A 13,751-nucleotide genomic window follows, 5' to 3' on the forward strand; every position below is an offset into this window, starting at 1 on the left:
TTGTTTGGGAAATTCCCTTTACTGGTCCTACATATACTAAAATCAAGCATAAAAATAAACTTGCATACATTCTGGGCGCAAATTGCGGCAATTTTCGACGAGTTTGTGGTTTTATTTATTTTGTCCAATTTGTTGTTGTGTTGTTGTTTTTTTTTGATTTTCTTAGTCTTCGTTCTCCTCTCAACTGGTTCATAAAACAAAGCAAGGATGGTGACTCTAAGTGACCTTGTCCCACAAATCGCTATTGCTTCACAAAGCACAGAATCGCCATTAGATTAGGAGTATTTTATTCCCTCTTTCACTTAGTTGAACGTGACTGTAAGTAAACCTCGCGGAAAAAAAATGCTCACATGAAATTTGTTCCTCGAGGTTATGTGTCACGCATGATGGACTAAGCAAAAGAGGGACCACTCATAGTCTAAATCGCCATAAAAACACAACTGCCATAAGGACAGATAAATTAACCATAGCATCAACTCATCACGGCAACCATACTGCACTGAGAATTTCAAATGCTATTCGGTTTTCTGTGATCGATCTTTCCATGTGTTAGGCTTTTTTGGCATGATTGCAGTCACACTCCAACAGCCATTTGGAATTACACTTTGTACACCAAGAGTAGAAAATGCACATGTTACGTGTGACATTACATTACAAGTGAAGTTTATTTCTACATTTTAAAATAGCTTTACTTAAGCATATTTAGGACTAAAGGGAGTTTCCCTTGCAAAATCTATAACACATCAACAGTCACATACCACCGAGTTTGCACGGCCTGTGGATAACAAACACTCCGATATATGATTGAACAGAACCAAAAAAATATGTGAGTCAAAAGTAAATGCAAAAACAAGAATAAGAAAAAAAAAGTACTCAGTCTGCACAGTCTGCATGGTCTGCAGTCTGCAGTCTGCATGGTCTGCATTTTGGGGTGACCACTGCGAGCGTGACATGTGAGTGGCCAGCTGTGAGTAGGGCTGACGTCGGAAGGCAAGTGAAAAGAGCTCATTTTGCCTGTCTTCTAACGTCTGCGCTACTTGTGGCTTGCGGCTTTGCATGTCATGTGCGTATGCTCATGACAGCTCACTTGTGTTGCGTTCTTCCCAATGAAATTTTGAGCAAAAGAGAGATTGCCCACAATCTACTGAATCCTTACAGGGACATGTATAACTAATTTAATAGGGCCTCATCAACTGCACTCCAGCGTGGCTTAATCTGGTTCGCTTAAAAAGCACTCCTAGTCTACACAGAACTCAGGTTGACCCTGGGGGTTGACCTAAGTTAACTAGTATAACTAGCACACTGGCTACTAGCCTAAATAGCAATGATTTTGTAATGGTAACACAAAGTATTCCTTAAATGCCCCTCCCTCTAAGCTGGCCCTGCACTGGTTTTGTGGTCTTAGATATGCTAACAACACAATCGACACAGGTTTGACTTAACCTATGCGCTTATTACATCAGATTTTCCGTTTTTCTCTTTGATACAAATATTTTAAACGACCAGGTCCATTCCCACGTGTGTTTTCAGTCACATGTGATTGTGTTTTGTACCAAGAGAAGGTCCCTTAGCTTGGTTGTGGTCAGAAGGCAACCTGGATGCCCAGTTGATGATATTGTTAAGAAACGGAGAGCCTTTAAAATCCAGGAGAAAGTTACAATTATTGACGGGTTAAATACGTTTAACTTGTCGATAGAGGAAGACTGCAGTTTACCTGTTTCACTTCCATTTCTTGCTGTTGACTTGGAGATATTCCAGACTGCATGGTGAACAAATTCCTTGTGATTTACACCCTTAAGCTTCTTCTGTTCTCTCAGCAATTCCAACAGTTACAGGTTACTCACCACGCTAAGAAAGAGTCTCAAAAATTCGCGAAGAAAAACTCGATCTTGCCTCACAGTTTCCACACATGCTGATCCGCCATATTGATTTGAGCGCGATATGGTTGATGGGGAATATGGTTTTTCTCGTTCACAGGCCCCGCCAGTTCAGACATGATCGTCAAGCCAAGGAAGAGTAGGCTTGCGTCAGGGTGAGGGTCCACCCGAGATCCAAATTGCCATCCAGCAGACAAAGTAAGAGAGGGGCCGTCCCCTTTTTAATGCAACCCCTTTTAGCAACTGGAAATATTCAATACCCCCTCCTCTGTGAGCACCTCCAGTCCAGTTGCCTCCAGCACTACCTTTTAACTGTAGCAATGTCCCTGAGTATGACTGGGACATTTGATTTCTTTTCAGCCGAGAGATGGAAAAGGACAATACTTATTTTAGATAACTCAGAGAAGGTTAAGAAATTGTATTTTGTGGTCTGCTTACAACCCATGCCCCAAACCTACTACACTGAGGGGTGAAAACAAACTTTCATTGCCACAACCTAGAACTGAAATTTTAACAAGATTGCTTGCCTACGGGGCAGTAGACTATGGAACCTGTTAGATGACTCATTAATATGCAAGGAGTGTAACAAATTTAAAACATCAGTCAAAACTGTTTTAAATGAAATATCATTTGATTCCAAGCGACAACAACTTTTTCTTTTATTGTTAGCTTTTTAGAGTGTAATATTACACATTGTAAATAGGTTTTGTTGCTTTATTACTTTACTATCTTTGATGTCTTTGATGGAAATAGCATCTTTTCTATAGACACGGCCACATCAGCTGCTCTTACACACCATGTATGACAAAGTCATTTTAACATTAATTAATCTTTGTTAGATCTGTATTCAGTTGAACAGTCTTTATGTATTCATGTTTAGGACATGTATGGTAAAGCCTGTAAGGTCTGACACATAATTTTCTTAATATACATAGTCAAGCCTCCACTAGCAGCTACCTCTCTACAGTGACCTCATATTTCATCCCAACAGACGGTCCATACATCCTCTTATTTTAACCTCTTTACAACAGCTATCTCTTCACAACAGCAATGGCCACTGAAACATGTCTCAACAGCAGAATAACCTCTCGACAATGGCCAGTAAATCAATGACTGTGTCTTTGGTCTTTGTCTTGTTGATATATTTTGATTGTGTTATGTATTTCTATGCCACAATAAGCATTTTTAAAACTAAAATGGTTGCAGCCCCTGAAAAAGCAGGTGTCATATTACACCCCTACCTCGCCATAATGGTCACCTCTCTACAACAGCTACTTTCCTCTGTCCCCAAGGTGGCTATTCTTGAGAGGTTCACTATAACTAACAGTAAAAAAAACATTTACACTGAGTGATTGGGAAAAACAGTCTATATTTTACCTACAATCCCTAAAATTCTACCAGTGCTAAGCCTGTGCAGGCATTCCACGGTATCAAGGTCACAAGAAGTATTGACATTTATTTCAAATTTGGTTGAGGTAAAACTCATCTTTGAATTTCTGATTAATCAAAGATAGTCTTCAAGTATGGTCTTACAAAAATAAAAAAAACCCTGCTAGTACCATGGATCACGTTACAATGCTTCTAACTTTCCTACTCAATAATAAATTATTTCTATCTACATAATACAGATATGTCCTTCAACAATACAAAAGTTATAAAATTGATCTGTATACCATGATCTTTTACTTCACATAGCTCTCTTAAAGTGCCTACTGTTTCAAGGAATAATTGAATTGATTTGCAAACTTTTCCCGACAACGCTTTGTAGCAATTTCATCCATTTGATCTGCAACACGTCGCATTGCTTTTTTATTCAATACAATTTTTCCTAGCCGATTTCTTGCTGTGTTTCTTTCCTTTTTAAGATCTGTCAGACCAGAGCTTTTGAACTCTTTGTTAACACTAGCTTTAGAGTGGCCTTTGCGCTTTCGTTTACTTTTCCCTCCCAAGTCCAAGCCAGTGGCTGCCTCAACCTCAAGCTGAATTTCCTTCCAGTCTGTTGAAGAGGAAGCTTGATTTTGTTCATCACTTGTCACTGTACTTGTGCTGCTTCCTTCTACCGCAACATAATTTAGAGGGGTGCCTATTTCATCCCGTGGCACAATCTTCCCATGAAATGGACATTTTGCTCTATCCCGTCTCGGGCAAAGCTTACCACTTGGCAATGGTGCACGACATGACCATTTTACTGGCTGAAAACTACCAGCAAAAGTCACCATTCTTGTGGGTCTGGCGGCTTTCTCATCTCCTATGAGATATTCTCCTTCATGTTCTTTTGATGCCCAGTTGTTATCAAGATACATCTTCACCATCTTATGCACTTCAGCATTGGGATCTCCCCAGAAATACAGGTCCATATCAAATGGTACAACTGGTGCTTGCTCCAGTAGTTTCTGTCTCTTTTCATCCGTCATTGAATTGGTCTTTTCATTGGGAATGGAAGAACCGTCAGCATTTGACAGCTGGTCTTTCACATGAGAGAGGGCAGTTGCACGAGAAGTGGGGTCTCCCAGTTCTCGAGGGTCAGCGCCAAACTGTTTCAGGAAGCTTTCTTCTTTATTGGGTACTTTGCAACTTGATTCTGTTTAAAGAGAAAAAAATTGATTGTTTAGTACATGTATGTAAATCCAGGCAAAAACCTTTCACTGTGTACGAGAAGGACAACCCAGGGATTTTGCAAAAAGGGCGTATATCACTTTTTGGGCTGATTTTCATTTTTGCAGGATTGAGCAAATTTTTGGCAGACTGACTTGTTTTGACATGAAAAGCATCATTGCATAATAATTATTGTTTTTGTTGATTTGTGCTTCATTTTCGAGAAATAATGTATGCAAAAAACTCAGTTTTTCAAGTGGCATCTTTTGGAGCAAATCCTTTAAAGGTGGATTTCCTCGTGACAGGAACTTAAACGATTACTTCTAGCAGCATCGACAGCATGGTTTTTTTTAAATAGATGTTTTGATTTTTGAAAGAAGTAAAGAAATAGACCGCAAAAAAAAAATTGGCCGACCTCGTATCGAACCAGTGTCACGACAAAAGGAACTTGAATTCGGTCCATTCAGTGCCTTATTCACTTGCACTAACAAAGCAACAGCAAGAGATTAGTGTAATTACATGAATAATAAAACTTGTATCGGTTCGAACAACTAGCGGCAAATGCCATGCTTTGGTGACTTCATCGTTTAGCAAAACAAAAGGTCTCTTTTGTTTTTCGTTCAACAAAAGATCTCTAAAAGATGCCCTTGGAAAACTGAGTTTTTGCATGTTATTTCTCCAAAACGAAGCCCATCAACAAAAACAATTATTATGGAATGATGCTTTTCATGTCAAAACAAGTCAGTCTGCTAAAAATTAGCTTGATCCTGAAAAAATGAAAATTGGCCCAAAAAGTGATATATGCCCTTTTTGCACGAAACTCTTCAATTAAAAGCCTAACAAAACATCAAATATATGAACACAACAAAGATCCAGCCATTTGCTTATTGTGCTTGAAAATGAGAAGTTCTGTATTTGGTACTAAATTTTTCTCAACTTACTAACACAGTTTTGGGATCAGTGGTGTTTCAACTGGATCACTTGCATTCATGTTGAATCTTGCATGTAAACAAAGAAGATTGCTCACAGGCTTAAGAAATGCAATTTTTGGAACAGATGCCTTATGGGTCAAATCTCTGATTATCAGACTGTACATTGCTGGTGACTGGCCACTATTTTCAACCCTGCCAGTTGCAAGATCCATTTTTTTTTCTGTTTACCTGTGGATGACTGTTGGACTCTTGGCAATGGTTCAAGACCATATTCTTCTTTGTCACTTGGAGGAATGACCAACTGAATCCCTTCTTTCTCTGGCACATCTTCAAAATCTTCAGTGTCATCATCTTCATCACTGCTGCTGTCTGGTTTTCCTTGCATGGAAACACTTTCCACTTTATCAACCAGTGGAGTTATTTTAAGCTCAAGGAATTTACTTTTCGATGCCTCTAAAGTTCTTTTGAGATCAATGAGTTGTTGAATTTTAAGTTGCATTCCTTCACCTTTACTTAACACTGAGAGCCACTTGTTTATCATAGGTAAATGTTTGTGAGTCAATTCTTTATAAAACTCACGAACTGTCTTCAAGACAATGCTGTTGTCAACAGTTTCTTTAATTTCTGGCCCACTCTTGTCTAACCTGATAGTCAATTGGTATGACCTTGTTGCCAGGCCATGATTTGACAGGAGCTGCTCATTACCTTCATCTTTGACCTTTTCACAATCAACATCAGTCATCTGGCTGTCCATTTTATTCTCAATTACTTGTTTTTCACCAACATCTTCCGAGACTTCTCTTTTATCTTGACTTTTGGTCACATCTTCATGATTGGGCACTTGCTTCAGCTTTGAAGAGGAGCAGGCAGATTTCTCTCCACAGTGCACCTCATAATCATCAGGGTGAGGCAACAACAGCTTGAAACAATTCTCTATCTCAGTTGCACACAATTCCATTTCACTTATCATGTCGGACATTTCATTCTCCACCCGAATTATCTGTCCATTTATGATATTCCTCTTTCTTCTTTCCCTTTCCTCAGATTGGCGTCTTTCAGCTTGAGATCGAGCTGTATGAGAATTAAATTCAACATTTTTCACCCTTTTCAAATAATTGTACCCTAAATCTAGTTTCTTGTAGTGTGGCCCAAATTTACGATGCCAACTGTCAATAGCCTCTATGGCTTTTTCTTTGAGAACTTTCGCAGCAGATTTCGGTGGTGGCAGTGGCTGTTTATAATCAGTTTCCACTGTAAGCTCCAAGAAGATCTGAAAGTCGACTAGCAACATTTCTCTGAAGGTATGGGAACGAAGGAAGAGTTCATTGATGATCTGGAATGAAGAAAGCCTTATTTCTGCGTGATTCTTCTTGAGCTGTGTCAGAACCAAGTGGTATACATGTTTGACGTACACATCTGATTTCTTACACACGGCCTTAAGTTTCTTCATAAGATCATTATTTAACGATGGATCACCGGAAGTAGTCAGGTTACCAACAATTTCGCCTAGTTGTTCAAGAAGCGATAGATCGGCAGCCGACTCCATCTTCGATCTTGAAGAGTGTTTACATTCAGCTGATGTCAGCAGTTTTAAGTTAGTGACCAAACTTGGTGACCACTCCTTCCTGTGCTGACCGCTGTGCTAGGAATTTCTTACTGCAGGCACAGAGGTTTCAAAAGTTTAAAAATGGCGGGGATTTGTGGTTTGTTTTCTCCTGGTGAAAACAAATATTTTGCGAGTTTTAGTGAATGAAAACCACGAGAAAATGGATATTTTTCCCTGGTGTGTTTAACGCTTTAAAGAGGCATTGGATGAAACAATTGGATGTGAACTGCAAGAAAGAGGCAGACTCAAGAGAAGAAGAAGATCATTTCAATTCGTTTGTGTCAGACTTCGTGAACATGAAGCATTCGAAACAAATACTTTCAATAACTAGTGCTGCCGTCGATGCGCTATCTTGTGCAAGAGAAGTCCAGAAGGATAAGAGAGCTGAATTTAGAGAAGGACTAGAACAAGCAATGCCGTCAGTTCCAAGAACACGAAAGGATGTCACGCAGCCAGTTTCATCACGCCACCAAAATCCTCTTTCGCCCTTGAATCAATCGTTGTCTTCTCCCACTGCAGATGACCGACTTTCTGACCAAGTAAAGAGAGAAGTGAAAGATGAATCATCTTCATCCCTTTTGGAACTTCCTTTCAATGGTACTCAGAGAGTAAGAGTACCTTCAAGACTGCTTCGTGAAATCAAGTCACCCCTGGAAAGGAGTTCTTCCTCAAGTGATTCCAACGAAGCCCCTGGAGTAATTAGGATAGGTAAGGTTAACCCTGAAAAAAGATTAATACCTGGATGTGGGTGGGTGGTACTACTTGAAATGTTCCGGCAAGTGACGGACAGAATCCACCAGCCAAGGGATAGTTGACCGGACTTTCTTAATGCACACTGACTTGCTGCCTGTTTTGACAGTTGGTGTCCAGGGTGCTTAATTAAAAAAAACCCAGCAAAATATGATAATTAAAATTTCCAAAAGCAGTACTGCAAAAAGCACAATCGAAGGTGAGAAAGTCAATGGTGGTCTTAAGATGATCGATTTTGGCATAATGGAAATTGCCCTTAAAATCTCATGGATTCAAAGGATTCAACAAAACTCTGATGCAGGCTGGAAAGCTATGCCAGAACGCCTGCTTGGCGACCTTGGTAGCCTTGCCTTTTTATCTCACTGCCGTTATGATATAAATTTAATTCAGTTACACAACCTACCTCCTTTTTATCATTCTGTGCTGAAATACTGGCAAGACTTCACAGATTCAGAATGAAATAATTTGGAATGACAGTGACATATCAATAAACAGGAACATAATTTTCTTCAAACAGTGGTACCAAACTGGAATCATACACTTGCAAGACCTGCTTGATGTTGACTGCACCTTTCTATCCCTCCAAAACTTCCAACAAAAATTGCGGCTACATGTTCCCTTTACCACATATTATGGACTGATAAATTCTATCCCTGCTAGTCGGAGACGAAAACTCAAATTCACAGATTCCCCCAACCTTAATCAGATCAGTTTGTTAGATTCCCCAAACATGAGATAATTTCACTACTCGTTCTGCTTATGTGATCATCCTTGATCATTTCTTTCAACCACCCACATCTGAAACTAAAATCTTATGTTATGGCTTTTCTAAAGAAAGCTTGACAAATGTCTATGTGATGCCTTTCCTCATAATGCAGGAGGTTAAATTACAAAATAAATGTTCCAGCTCAAAATCATACACAACATACTCCCAACAAGACGTTCCTTGTTTCGAGCATGGTTATCTGATTCCGATAGTTGTCGGGCATGTCAGACCGAACCTGAAACCCTTCCACACATGCTCTTTCAATGTAATATAATCTCTGCGTTTTGGATTGCTTTTCAACAGTGGTGGTGTGAAAGAACCCTACGAGTTTTCGAACTAAATGAGTGCAATGTAATTTATGGTTGGTACAATGATACTCAGTTCAAAGACGTTTTAAATTATGTCACACTCGTTGCCAAATACTTAATCTTTTGCTGTTTTCAAGACAATACCGCTGTAACTTTTGACAGATTCCCCCCTTTCTTAAATAATAAGATTGATACCCTTAGGCAAATTGCTCTTGAAAACAAACAGCTGGAAGAGTTTAATAAGAAGTGGAAGAATTTCACCTAACCCGTTTTCTGTTTTGTTTTACTTGTTTCCGTTTGACGTCTACACTTTCATGTTGAATTTATATTTCTCTCATTCTCTTTTTCTTGTAATCGATACAATGTAAATTCAACACATATTATCCACGTAATTGTAACACACTTTTGTATCTTAGCTTTACACTTTGCTATTATATTGCTTTGCTGTATGTATAGGTGTGATCCTTTTTTTTTTCTTGTAAAACTGTTGTAACTATTTTGTGTGTTAATAAAGCATTTAAAAAAAAACAACAAAAAACAATATTGACAGTAGCTTGAAAAATGGCTGTTAAATTTTGTTGACAACAGCCACCAGAGATAAACCAGGACGATTTTACAAAATCGTTCATTTGAATTGGTTACTACAGTGATTGTAATCAATGTTATGATTGGTGGATTTAGCTGAGAGGATTTAAAATGATTGGCTTGTGTGACTGTCCAATTACAGAGGTTGGATTACAGCTAAATGTCCAATTGCAACTTTGCAGATTAGTAAATATATAGGGCAAAATACAGCAGTTAATCCACCAATCACATTTGAGGAAATTGGAATTGTTATGATAAATGAAAGGATGATCTGAAAGTGGATTTACCTTGACAGCCTTTGAATGAGAAAGTAATGAAGAATGGATCAATAATATTGGTTTCTGAATAGAGGGGAAGTCACCATCCAAGGGGTACTGGGTATTGCTTTTGTTAGATCCTGATTTAGGGTAATGGATGTCCTGTCAAGAAGTGATGAAGAGGCAATCAAGGTGATTCCTCACATTTGGATTGCGCATCCTTACTGCGCGTAATTTATGGTGTCACCAGTGTGTGCTCGTGCATGCGCACATTGAAAACATGGTGGATTTGCCTTGATATTGAGTTCTGTCAATTGAAAAATGGCTACAGCTCACTAACGAGCTCAGGCACCCCAATATTTTTCCAGTCGTTTTAATCAACTAATCATTAGCTTTGCGTGAAAAAAGACTGATCTGATTTCTATGGCTGAAAATTGAAGAAATAAGGAAAATAGCAGCTGCGCTGTAGTCTTTTCTATTTTGCAGTTTGATAGCTGTGGCAAGCAATTTGGTTCCAATATTTTAACAAGGATTCAGCTGTCTGTCAAAATCAAACTTAAAAAGTTTACTTGTGTCTGACGCAAGTATTGACTGTAGTTTGAGGTGCGTTTTCATGAGTCTGGGCTCACAAAGATTTTACAATAACTTGGAATGTGTTCTTGTAATAAACATTAAATAGTGCCAAAATAGGACATTTTCAATGCCTCACTGCTCCTTAATGAGCATGGGCACCTTCCCTTTTTATTTTATAATTAAAGTTCTCATAATTATGATAAATATTTAGTGGACAAAGTTTGAACTAAAATCTATGGACAGTTTTATTTCAGGGGAATTACCTTAATTAGCATTGCTTGTTTTATTACAAACTTTCAGGTATACTGTGATTCAACAATCTCACTGAACATGGTAAAGATAGGGGTGAGGTGACCAGAAAGAGACAAGTGGGGTGTTACCTAAAATGATACAGAGATCAGTTTTGATTTAAATATTGTTTTGGGACCAATCAACCTTGATTGCCAAACTAGTTTCTTATAACCCATTAAGAGTTCTGAGTGGAGACGGGACCAGTGAGAGTTTCAATTCTCATCATGATTACCCTTGCTAGTACTTGAACCCAGATCATTTTTTATTGTTTTGATCTGTTACATTTGGTACAATTACTTGATGCTTGTTTTCATCCAGTTGATGAGCAAATGAGACCCACTCCAGTGAAAGTAATCAGGCATGTTAATGGTCCATCAGCATGGATGTTATCTCAGGCAGACGATCTAGTCCATAATGTTAAGCCTCCAGATCCTGTGAAGACTGTGGGAGAGCCTTCTGTAGGTGTCACAGCAAGTGGAATGACATTACAAAGAACTGAAAAAAGTAGCTTAACTGGAAAACAAGTAACTGAAGTCATAGGGTGGCATCTTGAAGATGATGCTCATGAAACAGAGCTTTATGAAAGAACTAAGGTACTTAGTTAGCTTTAGTTTGGTGGTTGTGTCTCTTACTGAGAACTGTACTTTTCATTTGTTTCAATTAAAACACAGCTGACCTGCTCTATGGTGACTATCCTTGGCACAAAATAAATTAGGTGATTAAATCGGATTCCTTGGACATCACCCAATAATTGCGAAAGTACATGGAATTGAATATTGTGCTGTACATCATTAAGGATTTGTCATCGGATGATACCCTAAAAAATTCTATTGCCAATTAAAGAGTACAGTGAGCTCAGTTTTTTACCACACTTTTGCAATATTCATAACATGATTACCAAGCTAAGTTTTAGAAAAATTCAATTACTTTTTCTTTTTTGATTAACAATGTCTGAACCAAAATATTCCCTCCATGTTGTGTAATGAAACGTTTCATTGCTGTCATGGTACATTGCACTAAATTTTTGGAAAATGGGCTGTTTTTATTTCATTAAAGAATGCGCCTATCAAGGGCTTGTACCAGGGACAGCCAAAGTATGGAGTCCCAGTTTTCAACCCAACAGGAGAAAACGGTGGTAGGCATGAATATTTAATGTGAAGTATGAATTGTAAAGTTGTTGGAATTATTGTGTGTGTAGAGTGTTAGAAAGCCATTTAATTCCCTCTCTCATAGGTAGAGTTTCAAAATTAATACATGTATAACTACTGTAAACACAATAGCCCTGAGAACCTTTTGGTTCTTGGTTATTGTTACTTCCAAGTGATTTGTCCTTTTTTTTTTTACGATTGTTAGTTTGTAAGTTTTGTGTTCTTGTTTTATGGCTGAGTTTAAGGGTTGAGTTATCATTTTTAACTTGGAAAATAGTATTTTCCAAGTTGTATGTATGAAGGGGCCTGTAGGTTTGAATACATTATTTTGTGGTGTTAGTTTAACTTTCAATTTGAAAAAAAAAAAGATTTATCTCATATTAAGATTTTAATATGAGATAATTGTAACCAATTGTCATAACTTACTTACTTAGGCCCATTGCTCCAGGTGGAGCATAGGCCATCAACAACCCCTCACCAGTGAATTCGAACTTGGGTTTTTCGTTCAGCTTCTTTCCAGTTGTATCCTATCAACTTCAGTTCCGCATCAGTGTCCCATCTCCAGCTGTTTCTGGGGCATCCCCTGTTTCTTGCTGGGAACCAGTTGTTACTGGTTACAAGTAAATAATTGCTGTTTGTAGCTGTTATACACTGAGTTGCAAAGAGTTATTTTGTACTCATAATAAGATGGATTTTTTCCATAGGTGATGTTAAAGTAAAACGTTTTGTTCTGAATGACAAAGAAAGGGCTTTAAAAGAACAGTTTTTGAAAAGGTACAAATTTGATACCACAGAGTCATCAAGAGTTGTTATACTCTAAATAAACTACCTGCCTATTATATTTACCGTTCCCAAATTCACAATTAGCCAAAGAGAAGCTGTGTCTACTGTATTGATATCCCAGGATATCAAGCCCCTGACCTGACATGGCTACAATATCACCCTCACTGGGCTAAATTTGGGCATGGTAAATGCCTAATCGTACCTTTTTGGTACACTTCAGGGGCACATCAGGCTCATTTGGTCTTGCAATGGGTATTATCAATCAAATACATCTTGCCAAAATGTGAACCATGGCTTGAACAAATTTGCCTAATATGCTGCTGAAGCATACCAAAAAGGTACGATTAGGTATAAATTAAAAACTTAATGAGGATATGATATTTATTTATTGAGTATACTTCAATCAAAACTGTGGTGATTACACCTTGAACAGTCTGTTAAAGCTTCTGCCACATGGATGATTGTCTTTACATGACAAGCCCTGACCAGAATAAAATTGCATGTAAATTTTATTTACAGGACGAACACTTACACTACTTACAGTACTAATGTTATATTTACATTTACACTTACACTGTACTTGCTACTTACACTACTTATACTTACACTATTTATACATGCACTTGTTACAATACATATATTACATTGTGTTCTTTGGCAAGACAAATGGGTACAGATGAACTTAATGTTGGGGGTAACCCTGTGATGGACCAGCATCTCATCCAGGGGGAGTAGAAATACAGTACTCCTAGTTGCTTCATGCTACAGAAACTTGGATAAGCTTTCGCCTGATGGGCCACTTGCTTTGTATGCAGACTTAACCTACCTTTACCTTTATGTGAAAAGAGGCAGACCTGTCAAAAAAATTCACTCCCTGAATGGCTGACTTGTAAAAGTTTGTTAAAGTTAGATTAAGTGGCTATGGTAAGGCATGTCATGTTATGAAAACCATTTCTGTCAGCAGAGCTTTCCTGCTTATGTAAGGTCTAATTTTGAACAGCCAGGAAGGAACAATGTTACCACAAATACAACAGATTAGACATATATTGATTGATGATTCTGGGGCAAGATTTGTAACTCTTGCAGTGTTTCTCTTTGCCCTGGTTTGTTTAATGGGTACCTGAGAAATTTGTTGGATAAATGTGGATAAATTTATTGGGTGGTAATCTGTTGATGATGTAACATATCATCCAGAGAAGAGAAGAAACATGCCAACGCCATAATTTGCTGTAAGCTGGGACTGAGCATTGGCTATGTTATCCCTGCCGTCATGAGATCCC

At 38.2% G+C, this 13,751-nt stretch overlaps 3 protein-coding genes and 1 long non-coding RNA gene across 6 annotated transcripts in view; 1 reads left to right on the top strand and 3 right to left on the bottom strand.

The window, feature by feature from the left end:
- The window catches only part of LOC110069587 (mitochondrial import inner membrane translocase subunit Tim9-like), a 7,313-nt gene extending 5,361 nt beyond the window's left edge, over positions 1–1,952 (bottom strand). Inside the window, exon 1 of the mRNA XM_020777110.2 lies at positions 1,715–1,952. Coding sequence (XP_020632769.1) covers positions 1,715–1,765 — 51 coding nt within the window. The 5' untranslated portion in view covers positions 1,766–1,952. The remainder of the gene's footprint in view (positions 1–1,714) is intronic.
- A 567-nt stretch (positions 1,953–2,519) lies between these two features.
- On the bottom strand, positions 2,520–6,983 carry LOC110069605 (UV-stimulated scaffold protein A-like). 2 transcript variants are annotated; one of them, XM_089291314.1, is made up of 3 exons: positions 5,633–6,983; positions 4,033–4,458; positions 2,520–3,197 (listed from the first exon to the last, which is right to left on the bottom strand). In XM_089291314.1, the coding sequence occupies exons 1-3, from the start codon at positions 6,948–6,950 to the stop codon at positions 3,115–3,117; spliced, it is 1,827 nt and encodes a 608-aa protein (XP_089147440.1). In that variant the 5' UTR covers positions 6,951–6,983; the 3' UTR covers positions 2,520–3,114. The 2 variants fall into 2 exon arrangements, with proteins under 2 accessions (XP_089147440.1, XP_020632787.2); XM_020777128.2 differs by having other exon boundaries at positions 2,520–4,458.
- An 82-nt stretch (positions 6,984–7,065) lies between these two features.
- LOC110069604 (uncharacterized) overlaps positions 7,066–13,751 on the top strand; it is a 37,309-nt gene continuing 30,623 nt past the window's right edge. For both annotated transcript variants that reach the window (XM_089292585.1, XM_089292586.1), the window contains exons 1-4: positions 7,066–7,718; positions 10,859–11,133; positions 11,597–11,675; positions 12,393–12,462. In XM_089292585.1, coding sequence (XP_089148711.1) covers positions 7,154–7,718; positions 10,859–11,133; positions 11,597–11,675; positions 12,393–12,462 — 989 coding nt within the window. In that variant the 5' untranslated portion in view covers positions 7,066–7,153. The remainder of the gene's footprint in view (positions 7,719–10,858; positions 11,134–11,596; positions 11,676–12,392; positions 12,463–13,751) is intronic.
- LOC149111176 (uncharacterized) lies at positions 10,779–12,292 on the bottom strand. Its single transcript, XR_016208124.1, has 2 exons — positions 12,167–12,292; positions 10,779–10,996 (listed from the first exon to the last, which is right to left on the bottom strand). It is a non-coding gene; the product is annotated as an uncharacterized LOC149111176 (long non-coding RNA).

The sequence above is a fragment of the Orbicella faveolata genome, unplaced genomic scaffold, assembly GCF_042242905.1.
Source record: "Orbicella faveolata isolate gen_17 unplaced genomic scaffold, um_ofav_v1 contig_24, whole genome shotgun sequence".
NCBI classification, from domain to species: Eukaryota; Metazoa; Cnidaria; class Anthozoa; order Scleractinia; family Merulinidae; genus Orbicella; species Orbicella faveolata.